The following is a 26,837-nucleotide window of genomic DNA, read 5'->3' as shown; positions in this document are numbered from 1 at the left end:
CATCCAAACTTCATCCTGATGTTCATTTCCTGGCCAAGCACAGGTTCACATGTTACCTAATCTGTAGACTTGTTTGCATTGGAGGACTGGTGGGCATTGACTATTACTTATAAGATAAAACAGCATTAACTTCTGTTGCTAACAGAAAAACACCTGGGCTTGTCTGGTGGAACTGGGTGTGTGTGGGAGGGGGAGGTGACATAAATGTCATCAAATTCCCTGTATTACACTGCAAGCAGAAGTGTTTGTGCCTGATCAAAATTCTGCTTTTGGTAGAGGATGGAAACTATCTCATGGCAGAAAAGCAACCAGGACCAATCTCCAAGTCTAAGGTTGGCACAGACTTGTGCCTTCTCTTCCACTTGTATCATGATTTTGTTGATTAAAAAAGACGCACAACTTGACAGTTTTGAGATAAGTTTTATTTCAGGGCAAAATGAGGACTGCAACCTGGAGGACAGCACCTCAGATAGCTCTGAGACTGCTCCAAAGAGGCGGCGGGGGAAGGGCAATACATAAGATTTTGGTGAAAGAGGAGTTCAATACAATGAAATGTTCACTTTATGAAAGTCTTTCTGCCAGTCATGAGGAGCTGATGGCATCATTTAGTGATTTAGTGCTTTTCAAGATATGAATAGATGCAAGGGTCGGGATCATGAAATCAGTTCCAGAAAAACTATCTGAAGACCTGGTTCCCCGAGATTCCCTGGAGCACAAAGTGCCTCCACTCCACCCTGAACTCCCTCAGGGTGTTGAAGGTCAACAGCTGCAGCAGCACAGGGTTCAATGTCCGCAGAGGCAGATGCCCTTATTCAGTCACTGGCAATCCTCCTGGCAAGTGCCAATTTGTAGTTGACAACTTATTAGCAAGGGACCTTTCCACCATTGGCTTAATCTTGGTTTTTCCCAGCTGGGGCAAGAGGTTAGGAGAGGTTGTATGAAAATGGCTGAAGTTGGGTGAAACAGCTAACAGCTATGGTGCGATCAGGAGTGTATCCTAATCCTGTTCCTGGTTACTGGGATTTCCCTAGTGGTCCAATGGCTAAGATTCCATGGCCCAGGTTTGATCCCACATGCCACAACTAAGAGTTTACATGTTGCAACTAAAGATCCTGCATGCCAGAAAAATCCCACATACCACAACTAAGACCTGGTACAGTCAAATATATATATATAAATAAACAAAACATTAAAAAAAAATAAGTCATTACTTCCTCTCTCTTCTAAAAAGAGAGGTAATCAGATCAGGTGACCAGAACTACCTATCTGAGGCCTAAAAGTTTTATAAGGTGATGTCTGACATCCAGAAGGGCTATTTTCAGCATCCTCCCACTTCAAGTTCTTTTCTAAAAATTGTATTTATTTCACTGTGCTGGGTTTTCCTTGCTTCGTATAGGCCTTCTCCAGTTGTGGCGAGCAGGAGCTGCTCTCTAGTTGTGGTGCACAGGGTTCTCATTATGGTGGCTTCTCTTACTGTGGAGCACGGGCTCCAGAGCACAGGCTTAGTGGTTGTGGCACACAGGCTTAGTTGCGCTGTGGCATGTGGGATCATTCCAGATCAGAGACTGAACCCGAGACTCCTGCATTGGCAGGCGGACTCTTTACCACTGAGACACCACGGAAGCCCTCAAGTTCTCTTTGTCAGGCCAACTGATGAGCTCTCTCAGCTGTGCTACTCATACTGTTTTAATTGAAAAGTCAAACACGAATATTAGTTCAGCAAGTCAAATTTTTATTTTGCACCTGTGAATTTATGGGAACAATGCCAAGGGATCAGAGGAAGAGGGAGGACAGATATTTTTTGGATGTGGGGTCTGCAACATCCACGGGAAGGTACACACACGGCTCATCTGTCTGCCCAGCCACCCAGGAAGGGAGGGGAGGAAGGGTGAAGTGGGTCGGTTCTATCTTCTGGAGAAGCTTTTTCCAGAACCCAATGGTTCCTCTGCATGGGAAGAACCTGGGATTTGAGCTGCACCATCCAGAGGGGCTTCTGAATCCAGGGGGAAGGTGGACTTCTGATTAGCTAGGTACCCTGGTCAGGTTTGTGTCAGTGAATTTGATACTCCCTCACAATATTTGGTGGGTACTGATCAGATATATAGCCTCCCCATGGGTTTCAATTCTGTTACACCCCCTTTTGTCTTTCTTACTTATGATCTGATTTTACAGATAAAATATACTAAACAGACCAGTTTTCTTCTTTTATACAAATATCTAAAGTGGGTGAGTTCATAACTTCCTCCCTTAATGGGACTGTTGGGCAAGAGTGCATAGGTGGGTAGAGCAAATGTACACAGAATCTGGCCTCTATTTGAAATTTTCTCTTCCCTTGTCCTTCAAGATACATATTTTCCCCTTTTCTGGCAAGGTCAACCCAAGAGGGAAACTATTTAGAAAACAAAGAGCCCCAATAGTTTATTTCTTGTTCAGGGTATAATCAAATTATTTTATTTACTGTTCCTGGGTATATAGATGTATCTACACAGGCACAGAAATCATAACTGTAAAACTGTTACTATTTCATTGGCTTTGTTATCTCTTGATGTGATAATGAAGTGACAAAGAGCAAAGGGTCTTGCATTCATTTGCCCGGCCTTACTGCCTGCTAATGGGACCTGACATATAAATATAAAACACAGGCCTGGTAGCCGGCTTTCTGACTCAGCCATCGATACACCCACCACAGCTTCCGTGCTTTTTCATCACAGAGCTGAGCCAACCTGGCCAGTCTTTCAGGATCAAGACGATGGTTTTCATTGCTTGAGGCTTCACTACCAGTGTCACTCCCAGTCCAGAACCCCAGGCTACGAACTTTAAAGGCTATCCTGCAGAGGATCCCCCACTCTGGGAACAGAATCTTGAATCTGAGTTCTGCTTCCAATGGAACTCAGAGTAAGCTAAATCAACTTTGTACTAATTCATCTGAGAATGAGAAATATCAGCAGAACCTCAGGATTATCTAGTATTGTGGGTTAAATTGTCTTCCCATTCCCCCAAATTCATATTGAAGTCCTAACCCCAGTACCTCAGAATGTGAACTTTTTTGGAAATAGGGTCATTGCAGATATAATTAAGATGGGAACAGTCTGGAATCAGTAGGGCAGGCCCTACTCCATATGACTGGTATCTTTATAAAAAGGGGAAATTTGGAGACAGTCACATACACAGGAACACCATGTAAAGACGGAGAAGATGGGGTGATGCTTCGACAAGACAAACAACATCAACAATTGTCAGCAATCACTGAAGCTAAAGGAGAGGCAAGGAACAGATCCTTCCTTTACAAGAATCTAACCTTGCTGACACCTTGATCTTGGACTCCAGGCCTCCAGAACTGAGATGATGAATTTCTGTTGTTCTGAGCCACCCAGCTTTTGGTACTTTGTTACAGCAGCCTTAAGGAATTAATACAACTGGCACACGAAGTTAATATATATATAGAATGACTTCATCAAAAGTTCTGTTTCTCCTGCTCAGCTCATCCAGACCTAAGAACTTCTCATTCATGGGACCTGAGCTCTCCTTTACGGGACCTGAGTGAGCTCTCCTTTCCTAGACATGACACAATGGGGAAGGGAAAGTTAAGCGCCTTTCAAATGATGGTGCTGTCACTTCTATCCCACAACCGAGTACACCAAGGACCTTCAAGGTACTCTTTGTAGTGTGTGCCAACAAACAAATTAAAATGTGGGCTTTAACGTGGGCTTTGCCATGAATGAGCTCACAATTCCCAATAACCAGTCACCACCATAAAAGAAAGACTTCCCTTTGGCAAGCTATAAAGTCCCCCACAAAGGCTTCTGAGCCTGGAAGGGCCATCTGATCATTCTGAGGTGTTCTTATGGACCAGATGGTGCCTGGGACACAGACTTCTGATGACGTGACATGGCTTGGTGTGCTTGGCCCTGCTGCCCTTGTGCCAACAGGTCCAGCCCCACCTTACTGTCTTCCCTAACCCATCACCCCACCTGCAGCTTCCTGCTGTCAGGTAGGAAGAAATTACCTCCAGACCTCAGGATGGGGTAGGAATTCAGACAGGGCAGGAAGGGAGTACACTGCAAGCTGGCAAGGGACAGACTCCTCAAAGGTTTCCTGCGGTAGGGGGTACCCCAGTCCCTCCACCACGTGGGAAGCACTGAACAGGGTTCTTTTAGACCCGAAACACCGGGCAAGTCAAAGCTGGTGCTGACACACTCTCCTGGCTTTCGGCACAGCAGAGACAGAGCAAATACTTAACTGGCCACTATCTCGTTTCTACCTGAGAGTTAAAGGTCAGGAGGACGTGGTCTCTGTCCTGGGGGAGTCTGAAACTAGTCAGTACCAAGCACAAGTGGGATACACTCTACCCACGCTGGAGCTGCACGCAAAAATGTGTGCTAAGCCCCGGACTCAGTAGGAGTTCAGAGCCTGCTTGGACCGGCGCTTCATGTGCAGGCGCTGGTGGCGGAGGAGGTCCGAGTTCTGGGAGAAGCTTTTGACGCAGTACCTGCACTGAAAGGGCCGGGACTTGTCCATGTGAATGTTACTGCGGTGCCGGGCCAGGTGCTCAGGCCGCTGGAACACCTTCCCGCAATCACAGCACTGGCAGCGCAGCTTGGCCTTGCCCTTTGTCAGCGGGTCGTCAGAATCCCCACCCGTGGTCCCTGACGCCTCCTGTTCTTTCTTCTTCACTAACTCTAGTCCGTCTGGCTGCAAGTGTATCCGCCTGTGTGAGAGCAGGTGGGAGTTGAGGCGGAAGCTCTTCCCACAAGCACCGCACCTAAAAGGTTTCTGGACCTCGTGGGTCTCCAGGTGCCCGTCTAGGTCCTCACTGTCACTGAACAGCTCCCCGCACACCGAGCACTCGTGTGGCTTCTCCTGCTCCCTGCGGCTCCGCAGGTGTCGGATGAAGTTGACCCTCCAGCGGAAGATTTTGCCACAGTTAGGGCACACGTAGGACTTTTTAGAGGAGGTCTGCACCTCACCCGCTGCCTCAATGCCGCTCAGGTGGGAGATGGGGAGGCTGTGCTGCTTCTCTGTGGGGCTCCGCGGCTCGTCTGTGCAGTAGGGGCCGAGCTGGGAGTCCTCATCTCCAGAGCTGGACAGCACAATCTCGATCGTCACCTCCTCATCCAGGCTATTCTCGGGGAATGGTGCATCACCTCCCACTACCAGAAAGCAACAAGGTGATCAGTGATGCTGCCCAGGCCACATCTGAGCCCCTGCAAACCCTACCGAAGAAGGTTCTGCGTTGGTCCAGAAACCCACATTTTTGTAAGGAATCCCCTGTAGCTATCTCTGTGGTATGTCTTGTGAGAAGGAATCCAAGGAGCATGGGCCACACTGCTAACCCATTCTGCATACCTCTTTCTTCTCTCACTTCCCTACCTTTTTCTCCTAAATCCCCAGATCCAGTCCTTTTATTCGTTTCTTTTCTAGCCACTGAGATCCCTCCAAGCTCTAAGACTTTGTATCTATCCGTGTAAGCCTTGACCATTTACACATCATTTAACTCTACCTTTCTTAATCAGACAAGGGAAAAATTGTCAGGGTGCATTAAAAGCCTTAAGACAGAGAAGGGTCCTGTATTTTATAAACAGTGACAGGAGGCTGCCAGCTACCATATTCTAGGCACTTAAATTCCCTAGGGGCTATTCAAGACTTCTGACATGCACAAGGCCATTTGATCCTGGACACAAGCCAATAATGTACTACTTGCCATTATAAACATAGGCAAACTCAGGTCACGTGCTTAAGGGCTCAGGGCTAGTGATATTGAGCCCTGCTGTGATGGCAGGGCTTTTCAAAGGCTCCAGATTACTCAAGGTCATATCTCCCTCTCGGTATCATATCAGAAGCCAACCAACAGCCACTAGTGGTAATGCATAAAGATGCACTGGACTTTATAAACTAACTGAAGCTGGCTCAATGGATCTTGAGTCTGTGATGTTGGAAAGATATACTGTGGGGAGGAGCTGGGTGGGCAGTGGGGACCCTGATATGAGGTCCTTGCCTGTAGCCCAGAGACCATTACACAGCTTTCCTTACAGTTGTTTCCTCATTTTTGTGAAATGAGAGGCTCAGGTCTAAAACAGGGGTGGGGGATAGTGGTACCAGGTCCTTTGAGACAATAATAGGAATATGGTTATTCTGGACTTAACTGCTAGAAGGAGGAGAGTTGTGGCAGCTTAGGGAAGTGAGGGCAGGTGAAACTGGACAGAACATAGCAGGAACACCCAATACCATACCAAGCAGGGGAGACACTGGGCAGTGGAAGAGTCTATGCGGGTATTTATCCATACATCAGAGCACAAGTGTGAGGGGACTGGGTACAATGTGAAATGGGGGAGTGGGAAGGAAAGACTTGAAGATTTAGAAAATTTTCAGTCTATCTATCCTGCAAAAAATGAGAAAGTATGTTCTGGAGAGAATACCAAGCATGTGGCAGGACAACCACTGATCCTATCGAGCATCTAAGAAGCCAAGAGTGGAGATGAGATAATCCAGGAATGGTCTGTAGAGGACCCTCTTGTCCGATGGCCTGGACCCTTGTAAATTTCATGGGTGGCCAACAGTGTTTCTGAGAATATCCATCTTGGAATAAAAAGGAAAGAAGATGAACTAAAGGAAGGCTTTCAGACAGTCCATGAGGTCAAAGAGTTGGACAAGAATGAGCAACTAACACTACTACCTCTATCAAACTTCTAAAATAAACTAATAGAGCTATCTGGATGCAAACATGGATTATCCTTGAAAGAAAAGGAAGACAGCCCCAAAGGCAGTTCAGAGGTTGACAGAGCTGCCACTGCATCCACAGGTGCATAGGGTGGACAAAGCACTAAGCCAAAGATGAATCTCAAACCCTAAAATCTAATGGAATTTGCCCTGTTAGGATTCAGACTTTCTTGGGAACCATCAGTCTTTCTTCTTAGATGATATTTAGATTAAGTTATGGATTTAGAGCTGATGCTGGAAGAGATTAAGGGATGTTGGGATAGAATGGATGTATTTTATATATGAGTAGTATGAATTATGGGAGAACAGAGAGTGAACAGGAACAAGTATGGATTATGGGGGAACAGAGGGTGAAGTATTACAGGCTGAATTGCACCCTCCTAAAAATACATAATCCCCAGTAATTAAGAATGTGACTATAGTTGGAGATAAGATCTTTCAAGAGATAATATGCAAGAGACCTCTTGGAAGAAGAGATTAGGACATAGACATGCAGAGAGACGACCATGCGAAGACACAGGGAGAGGACAGCTGTCTGCAAGCCAAGAAGAGAGGCCACAGGAGAAACCTCTCTACTGAAAACTTGATCTCAATCTTCTAAGCCTCCACAATGTTGAGCAAATCAGTTTCTGTTGTTTGAGCCTCCCAGTCTGCAGTACTTTATTATATCATTCCTAGGAGACTAATGTAGTACATATGGGATTTGTGCATATGTGCTAACTCACTATAGTCGTGTCTGACTCTTTGCAACCCCATGGACTGTAGCCCACCAGGCTCCTCTGTCCATGTGATTTTTCAGGCAAGAATACTGCAGTGGGTTGCCATGTCCTCCTTCAGGGGATCTCCTAAACCCAGGGATCAAACCTGCATGCCTTAGGTCTCCTACATTGGCAGATGGTTTCCTTATCACCAGCGCCACCTGGGAAGCCCACATATGGGATGACAGCCCCCTGAAACCAGATCAAGTGACTAAAAATGGATGCAAAGTTTCTAAAAAGGGGAAAATAATTCAACAATAATGTTGCTGTGTGCCACTGACACAACAGTGTAAAGAATTTCTAGTAGATGAGATGAGACTTACAGAGGTGTGTCCATAATACTGCAGAGAAAAAGTAACATTAGGGATGTCTCAGCTCAGCACTGAGATAATATTATGGGTGATTGGGGGAAGGTGCAGGGCAGGGGGGAAGGTGCAAGGCAAGAGAGAAGCTAAACTGTTAGGATAACAGTAGAGAAAACGGAAAAGTTACTGGTTATACGTGCTTTTACCTGTATTGTATCAATCTTCAACAATAACCCCATAAGGTAGACTTGACTATTATCTCTATCTTACAGGAGAAAAATTTAAAACAGATAAAATAGCCCAAGGTTCAGGGGAACTGTGCTTAACTGGGGGTGGGGGTAGGGGTATGTTCTAAGATTATGACCATGCTCTTCCAAGGCCAAGGAACAAAGGCTGCTTTGTATTTTCAAGAACAAAAAGCTCATGACCAGGTTGATGGCTAACTCCTCAAGAAGGGTAAGCTGTGGCTTGGGAATAAATCATTCCCTGTCAGCTGGAGGTGCTAAGGAGAGAAGCAGGAGGATAGGAAGTTATACGTAAAAAAGTAAGTAAATAAAGACACCATAACAAAAATATCCTTATAACGTTAGGATGGGGAGGCTTTCTTAAGCAAGATACACAAAAAAAGAGATGAATAATTGTATTTACATATTTAAAATGTTTTTTAAAAGAACATTTCTGTGCAGACTTCCCTGGTAGTCCAGTGGTTAAGAATCTGCCTGCTAATGTGGGGGACACAGGTTTGACCCCTTCTTTAGAAAGCGCCATGTTGTCACAGGGTAACTAATCCCATGCGCCACAGCTACTGAAGCCTGAGTGCCTAGAGCCCATGCTCCACAAGAAAGGCCACCGCAATGAGAAGCCCATTTACCACAATGATGAGTAGCCCATGCTCACTGTAACGAGAGAAAACTGGCAAGCAGCAATAAAGACTCAGTACAGTCAAAAATAAATAAATAAATAAAATTTAAAAATTATGTGCTAAAAGACACATAAAGTTAAAAAGTAGTAAGAATTATGTACAAATAATTAGGACAGGGTTTCCCCAGTGGCTCTGCAGTAAAGAATCCACCTGCAATGCAGGAGACACAGGAGATGCAGGATAGATCCTGAGTTGGGATGATCCCCTAAAGGAGGGCATGACAACCCACACCAGTATTCTCGCCTGGAGAATCCCACAGGCAGAGGAGCCTGGTGAGCTACAGTCCATGGTGTCGCAAAGAGTTGGACATAACTGAAGTGACTGAGCACGCAATGCATGCACTTAGGAGGCAATTCACGGAAAAGGCAAGCAGATATGGAATAAAGAGCATGGGGTCTGGAGCCTAATCACATGGGTTCAGATCCTCAGTCTGATACTATGGGCCAAGGATTTGTGTCTTTCCAAAATTTGTATGCTGAAGCACTAATTCCCAATGTGATGGTATGTAAAGTGGGGTCTTTGGAAGGTAATTAGGTTTATATGAGATTTTGAAGGTGGGACTTTTGTGATGGGATTAGTACTTTTATAAGAGGAGACAAGAGTTCTGTGTACCAAGGAAAGGTCATGTGAGCACATTAGGGAGAAGGAAGCCAACTAAAAGCCAGGAAGAGAGTCCTCACCACACACTGAATCTGCTGCTGACCTGATCTCAGACTTCTCAATCTCCAGAACTGTGAGAAATAAATTTATACTGTTTAACAGAACATATCTCTTTGGTATTCTGATCTAGTAGCCTGTGCTGACTAAGATGGTATTTATCTCAGAAGGTGCATAAAGATACATGAATATAATCACATGAAGACCTTATACTGGTGCAGTGCTTGGGACATAAAGACACAGAGCTTACCAAATGTGAAGGGGGAAGGGAAAAAATGAAGAAAAAAGAAAAGGACCAAAGAGTATTCACTAGGCAATTCACAGAAAAAACACAATAAACAAGAAAAGATATCAGTCTCAGTGGTAGCATTATAATGTGTGGTTGGACTGACACAAATGGAACTGGTTGGAAGGATCCTTTGTTGAGTGTGGATGTGGCTATGCAGACCCTTCACCTGCTGTGAGAAAGTGTGGGAAGAACTACCAAAATAAAAACGATGCCTATTCTCTGCAATCTATCATCTGACTGATCTTAGATAGATAGCAAGCCTTAGCTTCTTGCCATTTCAAAATAGATTTGGTATCAGAGCTCAGCAATGGGAGAGTAAAAACTCCCCTGTGGTAATGAAAATCCACATTCTGTAAGTATGCTGCCAGGGCTGAGACCTCCTGTGAGCAGGCAGAAGCAGAGAGGATTCAAACTTCATCTTGAGAATCAAGCTGAACTGGGAATAAGCCACACAGGGACGATCACCCTCGGCACGCAGAAGCAGGCTCCTCAGAAAACCAGGGCATTAAAGCTTGTGGGGAGGGAGTACTGTCAACCTAGATCTGCTGTAGATTTACAAAAACAGAAAATCCCTTTAGTTTACACAGGATAGGGGGTGAATACAAATGACTGTGAACTCTGCATGATACTAGGTGGAAATACCAGAATATCACACAAATCTTGCCTCCAAAAGGTATCAAATTGTGCATGAGTCACTGTATTTGCAAAAAACCCTCTGTGACATAGTGGATTTAAGTAAGGACTGGAGACTCAAGAGTCTAAATGTTGCTGGGCACACTCTCCAGTGGTCCTCCTTTTAGCATTCTGCTAACCTGTTCTTCAAATGCAACACTGTCCAGGGACTCTGGTCTTTATGCTCAGAGAAGAAATATGCAGACCATGTGTCCAAAAGCACTATGTCAGCACCCTGCCTCAACCAACCCACAAGAGAAAGGCATGGAGGGGAAGGCCTCAGATTGGGAGTCAGCTGGAAAAGATCCTAGAAAAACAAAGCTAGGGCAAGCAGCCTCAGGAACTCTCAGCAGAAATTTCAGAAAGTTCAATTTCTGAACCTACATCACCCCCACCACCACCAGCACAGATGTATATACATATACAACACACATGCACACACATATATCACATATGCACAATTTTACACATACAACACAGCAGACATTATATAAACATACATGTACCACATACATAAATGCCCGCAGGCATGCTCACATGTATACAACACATGCCACATACCCCACACATATACACACTCACACACAATACACCAAACATACTACATACACACACAGCATACATGCCATTACCACATTCATGCACACACATACACGGATGCACATGTACACATGATACCCCCATGCTACATGCACCCGCATACTACACACATATATACACACTCAACCCACACATCACACACAGGTGCACCCACCCCCACACCCTCCTATGAATTCCTTTACCTGAGCAGGTGCTTTGAGGGAGTGCTGTCTGCTGGCTTGTCTGGAACTCTGGCACCTGCAGCTCATCCCGCTTTCTTCTTTCTTCTACCTGGAATGGCTGGAGACTTGGAAAGTCTTTCCAGAGAAGAAAATGAAAAATTCATTTTTCCTCCTGCTGCAGCACTACCTGGAAAAGGCATCTTAAGAGATGTCAGGCTATGATCCAAGAGCAGGCCTGGGCTCTCTCTCAGGACAGTCACTCAGTAAATTAATGTCTGATGAGCAAATGAATCTGTAGGCAAAATGGGCCAACACCATAAACATGGGTTTTGAAGCTAGAGAGCATGAACGTGCATCTGGGTTCTGCCCCGTCCACTTGACTGTGGACAAGGAACTGCCATCCACGCTGTCATTTTCACTTTCCGTGGTGGGATTTCCAGTAGTCCATGCAGACCCTGCATAAACACAGTCTGGACAGTCTGCTGGGGCAGAGACGGGATGGGAAACTGAGCACACCAGAGGCCCTGGCTGCTTGTTCCAGGTGTGGGTGGCGAGTGGAATACTGATCTGCTCTGTGCCAGCTCAAAGTCCCAAGAGAAAGGAGGCCTGGGGGTACTGCTGGCACGGTACAAAGCTTTTCCCCTGAAGAAGCAGGCGTCTTAAGGCATTAAAGCACAGTGGTTATAAACACAAGCTCTGGTGACATGGAAAGCTGGGGGTGGGGGTAGAGGGGTGGGAAATGCTGCTTTTGAGCTGTGGCATGTCAACCAAACCCCAGTACCTCCCCAAGCCTCAGTTTCCTTACACTTCCTGCAGTATGTGGCTGGAAGAAGACAGGTGAGGCATCCAGAGGCACTGTGCCCAGTGCCCAGCCAAGAGGTGGCATGGCCTCCTCTTCTCCTACCTGACTTTTGGAGACTATCTGACCTCACTTATAAAGGGGTCATTGCGTTGTTACCACAAGCCAGGTGTTACTTACAGTGGAGGAGAAAGATATTCCTATTATATCCTAGTTCTTGGTTGAAAGAGGGCAATCCCCACACCTGGGAAAATTGAAAAACCACATTCTTTCCGTAAGGAATGAGGGATGAGGCAGGATTCATTCTACCAAGACATGGTCCAGGGGTAACAGAGGGCTCAGAGAGTGGCAGAAGGAACAGGCCTGCTTCTGGCTGGCAGCAGCCTTCCATTACACTGAGTTCTGGTATCATTCCTCACCCAAGTAGGAGACCTGGGACATGTCCTTCCCCTGGAAGTCCTGCAACTCTGGAACACGTGGCTCATTCTCTTCTCCCTGGGAGAGATCCAGCTGGGCAGCTGCATCATCTGTTCACAGAAAAGGGAAGGATATGCATTCATCAGGCCTCTGCTCCCACAGGAAACCAGGGTGGGAGGACAGTGGTGACTCTGAGACAGGTAGAGGAGAAAGAAGTTGGAGGGACACACAACACACCAAGAACACCAACAGGGGCCATGCAGGGAAAGTGGAAGGACCAGGGCAAGCAGGGAGAGGGCAGGGGAGGGGACACTAAAGGGGAAGTTGTGGGCTTGGGATAACTCTTTCAGGCCTATCAGAAAACCAGCAATGAAAAGAGTCAGAATAAGAACGATAGAAGAAGAGTAAATGCAAGGGATACAAGTTATATTTGGTTGTGTATGTAAAATAGGTAACAAGCCTAACTTTCATGTGATAGCACCAAGCAATGGTTAATCTGCAGAGTGGCCTTGGCACTGCTGTGCACAGGTGCCTCCCATTAGGGTGGACAGTGAGGTAAGATGTGGACCCCTAGGTCCCTGGTCTCAGGAGAGAGCTGAGTTAAGTCTTACTTGGAGGCAGTGAGACCCCACAGTCTTCTCCAATGATGAACTCTCCATAGAAGCCAGTCTGGGCAGGGTCTAGAAGGGACCAGTCCTCTTCTGAGAAGCAGAAGATCATATCCTTGAAAGGAGAAACCCGGTTCTGAAACCACAGAACAAGTATACCTCAATCCAGGCACAAGCTAGGGGAGGGATGTGGGAAAGAAGATGAGTCTGAGGCAAAGCCCCTAGCAACATATACAGCTGGGATAAAGACAAAGCAGAGAGGCTGCTCCAGAGCTCACAGTCTCCCCAATTCTAGCCTGAGATCCACCCTCAGATGTATATGGTTTGGCAGAATCCAAACAGTGGATACCTCACAGGGTGGCCAAGGATGTGTAGGACAGGTCTTCCTACACAGTGCTGGAGAGGCTGCATATCTACAACCCCAAGCAGGCAAATGCAGAATGTCCCCAAATGTAATGCAGAGATCCCAGTTCTTGAGTTTATTCTGCACATGTGCAGCATGAGGTCTATATGAGCTCCTCTGCTGCAGCACTAGTGATGATAGTTAAATTTATTCTCAACAGAAGACTGTTTATGTATGCTGCAGAATATCCTATAAGGCATAATCACCAGTATTAGAAAAAAATAAGAGCTTATTTGTCCTGAGTAGGAAGCCCTCCAAGGTGTATTGTTACATGAAAAAAGCATCGTGCAAAGATGGTCTAGATCCCACCTAGAAGTCTTGACCATTGGCTGCTTCTGCAGAGTGAGCTAGGACTTCCCAGATAAGTGTAATATTGAGACTTTTCTTATACTTTGTGTCATGAACCATGGGAATGTATCAAAAATTAACTTTGTTTGTGAAATGATGGCACATCCACATAATATCAAGAGACCATAAAAATAAAGAAGTCTTTTACAATATGGAATTACAACTCTTTGCCAGTTAGAGCATGATGCTAGGTTCTCAAATTTCCTGTAAATACTGATATAACAATAGATTAATGGCAAATGTAAATGTCACTGAAAAATTACTCATTTTGTTTGTTGTAATCTGGAACCTCGATCATTTGACAGAATAGTTGGGAGATGTAAAATGTGAAAGATGGACAATTACTGGTCTAGTTGAGATTTCTGTTTGCACCTTCTAATTCCAGAACAGAAATACATAAATACATTTCTACTAAGCATGTCACTATACATTGGCTTAACGTGCACATATTTTCTGCAAAGGGTTTTAATCACAAAGCATTTAAAATAAAATTCTATTTGGGGTTTTTTAAAAAAGCCCATTATACATTTAATTGGAAAAGACTTCAAAATATTACCAGTTATTGCCATATGGTTGCCCTGGGGCCAGGTGCCAGGAGGAAGGGGCATGGGAAAGGCTGGGTAAGGAGAATTTTTGTTAGTTTTCTGTTTTTGACCATGTGGTATGTGGGATTTTAATTGCCTGAACAGGGATTGAACCCATGTATCCTGCATTAGAAGCATGGAGTTTTAAAAACTGGACCACCAGAGGAGTCCCAGGAGAGTTTTCAGTGAATCTCCTCCAGTATCTTAGGACCCTTCCTCCCAGCCACATACATACTTTTTAATTTTTTCAAATTAAGCATAGAGAAAACAGTAATACAATAAACATGAAGGATATACAACCCTGCAGCTAGAGTCAATAAATTAACATTTTGTCCACAGTACGTTTCTCCCAACGTGCATCAATGTGAATCTCCTACTACTAAAAAGTTATTCTCCTACATCAGTACAATTTTTTTTTTGTTTTTAGCACAGTGGTTCTCAACCAAGGGGGACTCATTCTATGCTCAGAGGATACCTGGCAATGTCTGGAGACCTTTTTATCACCACTGAGGGGTGGGCGCTACTGGTATCGAGGGGGTGGAGGCCAAGGATGCTGCCTAAGACATCCCTGGGTGGTGGTGCCCAAGACAGCCCAATGCAACAAAGAATTATCTAGCCAAAATGTCAACAGAGCCATGGTCAAGAAACTGTTCTATAACACCCAAGAAACAACACTGGTTCAATAAGCATCTTCTGAATTATGAACTAGCATTATACTTTCAAGGAAAAAAATCATGAAGAGTTACACAGGTAACTGTGACAAGAAGTCAAGATAGGAATTTGCTGGGTTAAAACTTTCTAATAGGCCCCTAGAAGTCTTTCTAAACATGCATTGCCTTAAAATGTCAATCATCCGAATATAAATAAAATTCAACAGTCTTATGCTCGTATAACCATAGGTGTATGCTTACAATTACTTATTTATAATTTTGGGTTTTTTTTTTTCCAAAATCCAATCATTAGAAAAAATTAAAAGTGTGATTCTCCCCCAGGTACTTCAGGATGTAGAAAAGTAGGCCTTTATACACAATTAGGAAAAATGAACACTTGAACAACATTTGAGAGAATGTAGCAGAAGGATACCCTGTGATCTAGTAATTCTATTTCTAGTAAATCATTAGAGATGTAAGTAAAAATGAAGGTCCCACCACTAAATCTTCCCAGAAGGAGGCTTCGCTATGGAATTGGTGTTTAATATTCTGTGCATGTCTTTCAAACTCCCACTACATATGAATACAGCATGAAATGACAGCATTGCTCTGTAAGTTCTCATCTGTCACCTCATCCATGTGTAAGAGTGTCTCCAGAGTATATGTGTAGAAGGAGTAATGGGAACACGCATTTTGACTGATATTAAGTATTTCCACATTGGTTTTCAGGTAGAGTACCTAAAGGACATTTCCACTGGCAACCCAGTGGCATGCCTGTTTCCATACACCTTTGCCAATACATTGGGTATTGTGAAAAATCTAAGGTTCTAGCAACACTGTGGGTATGAGGCAGTCATGGCAGTAACTCCCCTTACCTCAATGAACATCTTGTTGTGGATTTACTGGTCAATTGGGTTTTGTCTTAAGAGGCTCATTTATTTATTTATGCTAGTTTTCACTGAAGTATAGTTGATTTACAATGTTGTGCCAGTCCCTGCTGTACGGACTCAGTTATACACAAATGTGCATTCCTTTTTTTTACATACTTTTCTATAAAGGTTTATTACAGGATACTGAATATAGTTCCCAGTGCTATACAGTGGGACCTTGTTTATCCATTCTAAATGTAAGAGTTTGAATCTACCAATCCCAAATCTCAGTTCAACCCTCTCCCTCCATCCTTCCCCAACCACAAGTCTGTTCTCCATGTCTGTGAGTCTATATTTTGTAGATAGGTTCATTTGTGCCATTTTTTTAGATTCCACATATAATATCATATGGTATTTGTCTTTCTCTTTCTGACTCACTTAGTATGGTAATCTCTAGTTGCATCTATGTTGCTGCAAATGGCAATATTCCATTATTTTTTATGGCTGAGTAGTATTTCATTGTATATATGCACCACATCTTCTTTATCCATTTATCTGTCCAAGGACATTTAGGCTGTTTCCATGTTTTGGCTATTGTGAATAGTCCTGCTATGAACACTGGGATGCATATATCTTTTTGAACTATAGTTTTATATGGGTTTATTTCCAGGAGTGGAATTGCTGAACCATATGGCAGTTCTATTTTTAGTTTTCTGAGGACCCTCCATATGTTCCCATACATTTTTTTCCACTTACTTTTTACAGTGGCTGCACAAGCTTGCATTCCCACCAACAGGGTAGAAGGGTTCCATTTTCTCCACACGCTCTCCATGTATTATTTGTAGATTTTTTAATGATGACCATTCTGACCAGTGTAACGTGGTAACCTCACTGCAGTTTTGATTTGCATTTCCCTAATAATTAGCTTAGGGCTTCCCTGGTGGCTCAGTGGTAAAGAATCCATGTGCCAATGCAGGAGACATGAGTTTGATCCCTGGGTTGAGAATGCCTAGAGAAGGAAATGGTAACCACTCCAGTATTCTTGCCTGGGAAATCCCTGGACAGAGGAGCCTGGTGGGATTGAGTCAGACACAACTTAGAGACTAAACAACAACAATAATAATTAGCAATGTTGAGAAGATGCTTGTTTATCTAATGAGTTGCTCTTCCTTTTTTTTAAGCAAAATCAGCTTGTTATTAACTGTGGCTATACTTAACTATCATAAAATAAAAAATAATAATACGATTTCAATTAGAAAAATTCTAAGTATACTTCAATCACTTTATGGTGGTATGAGTAATTAATCAGTAATATTAGTGACACAGAAAGAATTGCAAGAAAATGTTTAACAAGTTAGTAGGGTGATCATTTTAGAAAAGAACTTCAATATCATAAATGTGGCTTTGGAACAAAAACAGGCCAACACAGAAGAGAAGAAAAAGTTCAGAAACAAGATTTGGTAATATGTAAAAATTTGATTAATAAATTTTACTTATGGAAAAAATCTATAAGTAAAAACAGGACCCTAATCAGTGGGGGGGGGGGGGGGGGGATATGATTTTCATCTGATGTGCCTGATACAGTTGGCTAACTACTTAGAAATAAAACTAGATTCTGATCTTTTATCATAATTACTACAAAAAACAAAAACAAACAAAAAAAAGCCTTGGGGCCCATCCCCCAACTAAAAAGCTTTCAAGCACTAAAAATAGAGAGGCCATATGAAAAAGTAATTGGCAGATACTCCACATAAATTATAAATATTCATAGTAATGAAACAGCATGAATGAAATTAAAAGACAAATGACAAACTGGGAACAAAGATATACCATTAATGAAAGGCAAAGAGTACTTAAAATATATGGAACCCTTACAACACAACTGGTATAGCTTTCTAATATAGTAAAAAAAGGTGAGGGAACCAAGTAAATATTTTAAAACATATAAAAAAAATTCACCTGTACTAGTACATGAAAAAAATGTATATAAAATACCAGTACCAATGTTCTCTTTGATGAAGTTTCAAAAAGAAAGGTGATAAATTTCATCTGAGCCCAGAGGTCAAAAGTCCTACAATCCAATCACAGAAATCCCCTGGAATCTTCATAAGAGCTTCTATACCAATAAGTAAAATTAACAAGGTTGCTGGATAGTCAATATTCAAAAATCAATTTTATTTCTATATATGAACAAGTGGAAGACAAAATATTAAAAAACCATACCACTTACAATAGCATCAAAAATCATGAAATTCTTAAGGAAAATGTTTACTAAATATGTACCCTATCCAAACACTGAAGAACTAAGTAAATGGAAGGATTTAAATGTTTCCAGATGGGAAGACTTCAAGCTATTATGATGTCAATTGCCCCACAATGATTTATAAATTCAGTGAAATTTCATATAAAAATTCCAGGAGGCTTTACTTATTTAAGTTGATGTGTTGACTCAAAAATTTATGACATACTAAGAACTTAAGTACGGATGTGAGAGTTGGACTGTGAAGAAAGCTGAGCGCCGAAGAATTGATGCTTTTGAACTGTGGGGTTGGGGAAGTCTCTTGAGAGTCCCTTGGACTGCAAGGAGATCCAACCAGTCCATTCTGAAGGAGATCAGCCCTGGGTGTTCTTTGGAAGGAATGATGCTAAAGCTGAAACTCCAGTACTTTGGCCACCTCATGCGAAGAGTTGACTCATTGGAAAAGACTCTGATGCTGGGAGGGACTGGGGGCAGGAGGAGAAGGGGACGACAGAGGATAAGACGGCTGGATGGCATCACCGACTCGATGGACATGAGTCTGAGTGAACTTCGGGAGTTGGTGATGGACAGGGAGGCCTGGCGTGCTGCGATTCATGGGGTCGCAAAGAGTCGGACACGACTGAGCGACTGAACTGAACTGAACTGAACTGAAGAACTTAAGAGTAGCCAAAAGAACTCTGTAAAACAAAAGTCAACCTGGAGGACTCACTACCAACTGCAAGGACAAAGTATAATGTTATAGTGTTCTTGACATAAAGGATCAAAACATAAATCAGTGCACTGTATAGAGCCCAGATGTCCAGACATATGTGGACAATCAATTTATGACAAAGGTACCAAGGCAATTCAATGGAAGGGAAATCTTTCAGTAAATTGGGATAACTAAATATCAACATAAAAAAACCAAACCAAACCAAAATAAAAAACAAACCCTACGCCTCGTACCATACACAAAATATTTTAAAAGGAACCAAAGGGACTTCCCTTGCTGTCTAGTGGTTAAAACTCCATGCTTCCATGGCAGGGGGGCTCAATCCATGGTCAGGGAGCTAAGATTCCCACATGCTGCTCATTGCAGCTGGAGGGGAAAAAAGAGAGAGAGAAAAAAAAAAGGAAGCAAAGACCTAAATGCAAAACCCAGAACTATAAAACACAGTAGGAAAATATTTGTGGCCGTAGGCTAGACAAAGATTTGTTAGATAGGACACAAAAAGTATTAAATGATAAAAGAAAAAACTGATAAATTCAATCTCACTAAAATTGAAGATATACAATCTTCAAAAGTGAAAGTGAAATTGCTCAGTCATGTCTGACTCTTTGCAGCCCTATGGACTGTAGCCTACCAGGCACCTCTGTCCATGGAATTTTCCAGGCAAGAGTACTGGAGTGGGTTGCCATTTCCTTCTCCAGGGGATCTTCCTGACCCAGGGATCAAACCCAGGTCTCCCACATTGCAGGCAGACGCTTTACTATCTGAGCCACCAGGGAAGCTATGATCTTCAAGATCATTAAAACAATGTAAAGGCAAGCTGAAGACTGATAAAACATACTTTCAATACATGTATCTGACAAAGGACTTAATCTAGAACATATATGCTTTAAAAAGTTCCTAAAACACAGAAAGACAAGCAACCCGATGAGCAGGGAAAACATTTGGACACTTCCAAAAAGATGCAGAAATGATGCACAAGCACAGGAAAAGATACCCAACTTCATTAGTCAACAGAGAAGTACAAATCAAAACCACATTAAGATATCCATTTCAATAACCAAAATACATGTTTTTAAAAATGACAGTGCCAGGTTATGGTGAAGATATGTAAAAACTGGAACTCATATTCATTGCAGGTAGGAGTATAAGTGGTTAGATCAATATAGAAAACAGCCAGTTCTATAATTCATTATATACATTTCCCCTATGGCAAGTGTATATACCATATTCATTCCTAGGTAATTGCCCAGGAGAAAGGAAAACATATATTCACAAAAAGACTTGCATATGAAGGTTCATAAAAGCTTCATTCATAACATTCAAAAGCTGAAGTGACCCAAATATTCACCAACAGGTCAGTGGATAAAGCAACTATGTGTGTTTGTTTTTGGCCACACTACATGGCTTGTGGGATTTTAGTTACCCGACCAGTGTGGGCCCTCTACAATGAGAGGGGAGTTTTAACCACTGGACTGCCAGAGAATTACCCTGGATAAACTAACTGTGACACAGTTATACAACAGAATACTACTCGGCAATAAGAAGGGACAAACTACTAATACACACAAGATGAACGATGCTTAAATCACTGGGCTGAGAAAGAGAAGCCTGACTCCAAAGATACATACTATATGATTCCATTTATATAAAAATTTAAAACAAGAACAAACCTTATTGTGACAAAAAGGAAATCAACGCTGGTCTGGGAAAAAGAGCATGCAAAAGGACACAGGGAACTCCTAGGATTGATGGAGATGTTTTATATCTTGATTGGTTAATGGTTACATGGGTAGACAGTTGTCAAAAACTCTCTAAACTTTACATTTAAAACAGGTGTTGTTGTTCAGTCACTAAGTCATATCTTGACTCTGCAACCTCATGGACTATAGCATGCCAGGCTCCTCTCCTCCACTATCTCCCAAAGTTTACTCAGATTCATGTCCAAAAATAGGTGTGTTGTATGCAAATTATAGCATAAAAATTAGATTAAAAAAAGTGAAAATATACAAACCATCTTCAGTCATCATTTCAACAAAGATTAAAAAAAACATTAATATTAAAAAATATCTATGTAACAATTATACATAAATTCTATATATGTGGGTCACATTAAAAATCACCTGAGATCCTTACCCCTGAGGTCAGAGCTGGCATCACCCATATAGGGAAAACCACTTCAATGGCCAAAACATGTCACACGGGGAAAGACACAACCCAGCTTGGCACTTCCACCAAAATATGCAACCTGAATCTCAATGTGAGTTAAAACCTATCTGAGCAGAGTCTGCATTACAACTAGTCTTCACTCTTCAGAACTGTTGACACTATGGCAAACACTGAAATTCCAAGGAGAAAATGTCAGACACAGGACAACTAATTGGGAAGCATGATGCTCTAAGATTACTATTTCAATGCTGAATTTCCAGAATGTAGTAACTGCATTATGGTTATGCAAGGAACTGCCCTGGCTTTTAGGAAATATGCCCCCTTGGCATGAACAAAGAGATAAAAGGAGTAGAATTTCCGCATATAACTCCCTAAAAATTCTGGGGAAAAAAAAATGGGGGAGGGGGTGGGTAGAGGTGAGGCAGAGACAGAAAGACAGTGGGAGAGAGGGAGGGACAAGCGAGAGAAAGTGACAGAGGATGGGGGAATTAAAGCAAAGACCAGGGCTCCCCTGGTGGCTCAGTGGTAGAGAGTCCGCCTGCCTATGCAGGAGACATGGGTCCCATCCCTGATCCGCACAGCGACTGAGTCCATGTGTCACAACTACTGAACCTGTGCTCTAGAGCTGCAACTGCTGAGCCCACATGAAGCCTCTGTGCCCTAGAGCCCATGCTCCGCAACAAGAGAAGCCACTGCAATGGCAAGTCTGTGCACCACAACTAGATGAAAACCTGGCAGCAATGAAGACTCAGCACAGCCAAAAATAAAAATATAATAAAATTACAAATAAATAAAGTAAGGCTCTTTGCAAGTCTACTATTCTGGCAATCTTCCCCAAAATTGATATCAATGCCAAAGAAAAAGTTAAAAATAAAAATAAACACAATATTTCAGGGACTTCCCTGCCAGTCCAGTGGTTAAGGCTCCTTGATTTCACTGCAGGGGGAATGGGTTCAATCCCTGGTCAGGGAACTAAGATCCTGCATGGTGTGCAATGCGGCAAAAAAAAAAAAAAAAAAAAAAAAAATCAAAACTTTCTAAGGCTGAATCAGTTTGGAACTGGACTTCTCAAACATGGATACATATCACTCAAGCACCTTGGTAAAAATGCACATTCTGCCTCTGCAGGTCTAGGGTGGAACCTGAGAGCTCACATTTCTCAAGGGGTTTTATTGCTAGCCAGAGGCCAATGGGGGAGAAATCTGTCCTCCAAGATAAGTTCCACAGAATGGAAGACAAGGCTCAGGAAGTCACAAGCTCTCCTCTCAAGGGCCTGCAGGAGAGAAATTGATATTGGTCTTAAAGGGGGTAAGAAATACGCCACCCTGAAATACACCACTTTGGCCCAAAGATCTTTGAGTTGTAGGGAACGGATAAATAGAAAGACTGCAAAAAAAAAAGTACCCTCCCCCCATTTGCCTAAAGGCAGGTTGTAAATGTTTCTCTGTGAAAGTATGCCTCCCCTCCTACCAGGGAGGTAAGGTGACTTAATCACCAGACAGAATTCTAGACTCTTATCAGCCCAGAGACAGCATAGTGAACTTAACTAAATCATCTTTATCTTCCATTAGTTTACATATCTACCTTCCCACAATTTATTAGCCCTTGAAGCTCAAAATCCTCTTGTCATTTCTCCATAAATGAACTGCCTGTGGTTAAAATGGGTTTTCCAGGTGCTGCAGTGGTAAAGAATTTGCCTGCTGGTGAACGCAATGGCACCCCACTCCAGTACTCTTGCCTCGAAAATCCTATGGATGGAGGAGCCTGGCAGGCTGCAGTCCATGGGGTCGCTGAGGGTCGGACATGACTGAGTGACTTCACTTTCACTATTCACTTTCATGCATTGGAGAAGGAAATGGCAACCCACTCCAGTGCTCTTGCCTGGAGAACCCCAGGGAAGGGGGAGCCTGGTGGGCTGCCGTCTATGGGGTCGCACAGAGTCGGACATGACTGAAGTGACTTAGCAGCAGCAGCAGCAGCAATAGACACAAGAGACTCCGGTTTGATCCCTGCGACAGGAAGATCCCCTGGAAGAGGAAATGGCCACCCACTCCCAGTATTCTTGCCTGAAAAATTCCATGGACAGAGGAGCCTGGTGGGTTACAGTCCTTGGGATCTCAAAGAGTCTAACATGACTGAGCACACACACATGGTTAAAGTGGTATATAAATCTCTGGATCTGACTGCTTTCTAGTTTTCATTCCTGTAAGGCATCCCATAGGCATACAAAATAAAAAATTTTCACCTGTTAATCTGTCTTCTATCAGTTCAATTTGCAGTTTCCTGGCCACTAAACCTTAGACAGTAGAGGAAAAAGTTTTATTTTCCTCCTCCTTGGGAAGTCTCTCAATATGAGAAATTGATAAGGAAAAGATAGTAATTGACACTATTGATGAAATATGAAAGAAATCAGAAAAAATAGAAAAGAAATTCATGAAAACACTCAGAAATCTCAGAAAACTGGAAACATGTAATACTGTTTTACTTTTCTAAAATCATGCCAATTTTTATAAGAATGGGTGAGGGAAATATATAGGTCCATTTAAAATCAGATTTGCAGAGGAGACCTCTGTTTCCTTCTTGAAGATGGAGGAGACATACCTTTCTTTAAGTGCTCCCACTAAGTAAAACTAAAATCCTAGGAAATGATATATTAAAAAACAAACAAACACAGCAGACTATGAAAAGTGGAGAAAGGGAGGCACACCAGCTAGAAACCTTGGATCAGGAGGAACAACAGTGGTGAGTACCCTCATTTTTCTTTCGGCCTCATATATCAAATCAAAACTTGAAGCTGAAGGAGCCAGTGACTCCAAAACCCCAATACACAGAAGTCGCTCAGTCGTGTCCGACTCTTTGCGACCCCATGGATTGTAGCCCACCAGGCTCCTCGGTCCATGGGATTTTCCAGGCATGAAAACCCCAATAGGTACAGATAAAAATAAAACCCTAACAAAAGCCTGTTCTCTCAGGCACAGGACTGAGAAAGTAGCTAGACAGACAATACCTGCTCTACTCCAGCCAAGCACCACAGAAAAAAAAAACCCTCCAACCTTGCTCATAATAGGAGTGAGAGAGTGAGAGTCTAAACTTCCACCCTCATTAGGCTGCAATGAAGTGTCTAAACACCCCCACTGGGGTGGTCTCAGAGAATGCCAAGCAGGGATCTGGAACTTCCGTCCCTGCCTGCTGCTAACAGTCCTCCCCACTACCACCACTGTATCAGTGGAGACCATATCAGGAACTACCAAGCAGTATCAGGAACTACCAACCCCCCTCAGGAGCCCTCTGACTTTGGAGCCAATGGAGACAAGTTAAGGAGGAAGCTTGATTTGTTCCCTCACCTGTCAGTAATATGGTAGCCTACCTGCTTGTTTTTCTCTCTCCACCTTTAAGATTTTGCTGTGTTTTTAAAAAATGTATAATTTCCTGGGATTTTAGTTGTACTTAATGAGCGCAATTAAAGAGATGGGAATACCACACCACCTTACCTGTCAAACCTGTATGTAGGTCAAGAAGCAACAGTTAGAACTGGACATGGAACAAAAGACTGGTTCAAAATTGGGAAGGGAGTATGTCTTACATGCAGAGTGCATCAGACTAAATGCTGGGCTGGATGAATCACAAGCTGTAATCAAGATTGCCAGGAGAAATATCAATAAGCTCAGATATGCAGATGATACCATTCTGAAGGCAGAAGGCAAAGAACTAATGAGCCTCTTGATGAGGATGAAAGAGGAGAGTGAAAAATCTGGCTTAAAACTCAACATTCCAAAAAGTAAGATCCTGGCATACAGTCCCATAACTTTATGGCAAATAGATGGGTAAAAAGTAGAAACAGTGGCAGATTTTATTTTCTTGGGCTCCAAAATCACTGCAGAAAGTGACTGCAGCCATGAAATTAAAAGACGCTTGTTCCTTGGAAGAAAAGCTATAACAAACCTTGACAGCATATTAAAAAGCAGAGACATCACTTTGCCAACAAAGGTCCACAATCAAAGTTATGGTTTTTCCAGTAGTCATGTAGGGATGTGAGAGTGGGACCCATAAATAAAGCTGAGAGCCGAAGAATTGATGCTTTTGAACTGTGGTGTTGGAGAAGACTCTTGAGAGTCCCTTGGACTGCAAGGAGATCAAACCAGTAGATCTTAGAGGAAATCAGTCCTGAATATTGATTGGAAGGACTGATGCTGAAGCTCCAATACTTTGGCCACCTGACGTGAAGAGACAACTCACTGGAAAAGACCCCGATGCTGGGGAAAATTGAAGGCAAAAGAAGAGGATAAGATGGTTAGATAGCATCACCAACTCAATGGACATGAATTTGAGCAAACTCCAGGAGATAGTGAAGGACCCAGAAGATACATCATAAGAAACTTCTGAAACCTAAAGACAAAATTTTAAAAAATGGGATCTTTCCTATAGGAAGAAAGGAAATTCATGTGATAGCAGATTTCTGGTCAGAAACTGTGCACGAAACGTACTTCTCAAGTGCTGAAAGAGAACTGTCAACTGTAGATTTTATATTGATGAAAATATACTTAAGGAGTGAAGGGAAAATCTAGACATTCCCAGAGGAATAAAAAATAGTTACACTTGCCACCAGCAGATTTATCTTAAAAGAATGGCTAAAGAAAGTTCCCTAAACAGAAGGGAAACAAGGAAACAATAAAAGGAATTGTGGAACATAAGAAAGGAAGAAAATGTTAAGCCAAAATATGAGCAAAGACAATAGGCTTTCCTTCTTCTTTTTAGGTTTACTAAATAATGTTTGACAGCTGAAGCAAAGGTTGTAACACTGTCTAACATAGTTCTAAATATCAGACATGGTTTTTAATGTATGCAAAAAAAATATTTAAATCAATCGTATTATAAAATGGGAAGGGTGAAGGGATGTAAAGCATTGGGATAAGTTCCGTATAATACCTAGAGAAAGTGAGACAGGAAGGAAGAGGGCAGGGCACAACCATTATGACACAACCATTAACAACAGAATAGGATATAAATGGGTTAGAACCAACTAGGCCGAGGAGGGTGGAAGATTTCCCTTCTGTTGGACTTGAGCCTCATTATACACTCTTGAAACACATTAGTATCGAAATGACATATCCACAGAGGCCACGGCAGTTCAGAGGACAACCATAAAAGGCCAAAAAGTGAGTGGTGGCCCAATTCCTGGAAATCTCTGCTCCTTCCCCAAATTAGAATAATCTTCCCACTCGTTAGCCTACGAAGTTACTCAGCTAATAAAAATAACCACCACCACACCTCAGGGCCACGCTTGCCTTCCCAGACCATATACACTGTGGAGTATTTTCTCCCAGCGCCTCGTACTTCCCCAGACCCCAACCTCATGCTCTGGGGCTGCTGCTCTCAACTTCTGAAATGACCCACACTGTCCACAGAGTGTGAAAGTTAAAGTGTTAGTTGCTCAGTCGTGTCCGACTCTTTGTGACCCCACTGACTGTAGCCACTGTCCATGGCATTCTCGAGGCAAGAATACTGGAGTGAGTAGCCATTCCCTTTTCCAGGGGATCTTCTCAATCCAGGGATGAAACCTGGGTCTTCCATACTGCAGGAGGATTCTTTACCACCTGAGCTACCAAGGAAGCCCATCTACAGAGTGTGTATTTCTCTAAACTCGCTTCCACTTTACTATGGTCTGCTAGTGAATTCCCTCCTGCACAAAGCCAAGGACCCTTACTTGGAGGACTGTCCCAGGGAATCATTCAAGACCTAGGACATGACCATCCTCTCCTGTGTGCCATATTTTTTCTGCAACACTATCACTAAAAAGTTATATGACAAAAATTCTTTGCTTGATCAAACTTTAGTCAGGCTCCTGAACCTTCCCCTATGCCCTCTGTGCACTTCCTCATAAAACCCAATTTCAGCATTAAGTCAGTTTAACTAGCAACTAAGCTTAGCACAGCATAGCGG

General features: G+C 42.9%; 1 protein-coding gene across 3 annotated transcripts in view; it reads right to left on the bottom strand.

Moving 5' to 3' along the window:
• Window positions 1-1,711: 1,711 nt before the first annotated feature.
• The window catches only part of ZNF496 (zinc finger protein 496), a 46,881-nt gene continuing 21,755 nt past the window's right edge, over window positions 1,712-26,837 (bottom strand). For 2 of the 3 annotated variants that reach the window (XM_044947700.1, XM_025292853.2), the window contains exons 7-10: window positions 12,909-13,041; window positions 12,300-12,407; window positions 11,103-11,216; window positions 1,712-5,150 (exon numbers count right to left, since the gene is read on the bottom strand). In XM_044947700.1, the coding sequence (XP_044803635.1) occupies window positions 4,393-5,150; window positions 11,103-11,216; window positions 12,300-12,407; window positions 12,909-13,041 (1,113 nt within the window). In that variant the 3' untranslated portion in view covers window positions 1,712-4,392. The remainder of the gene's footprint in view (window positions 5,151-11,102; window positions 11,217-12,299; window positions 12,408-12,908; window positions 13,042-26,837) is intronic. The other variant, XM_025292854.2, reaches the window with a different exon arrangement.

Source organism: Bubalus bubalis, chromosome 9 (genome assembly GCF_019923935.1).
Source record: "Bubalus bubalis isolate 160015118507 breed Murrah chromosome 9, NDDB_SH_1, whole genome shotgun sequence".
NCBI classification, from domain to species: Eukaryota; Metazoa; Chordata; class Mammalia; order Artiodactyla; family Bovidae; genus Bubalus; species Bubalus bubalis.
Note: the sequence above shows the minus strand (reverse complement) of the source record. Positions and strands in the feature narration are given on the sequence as shown.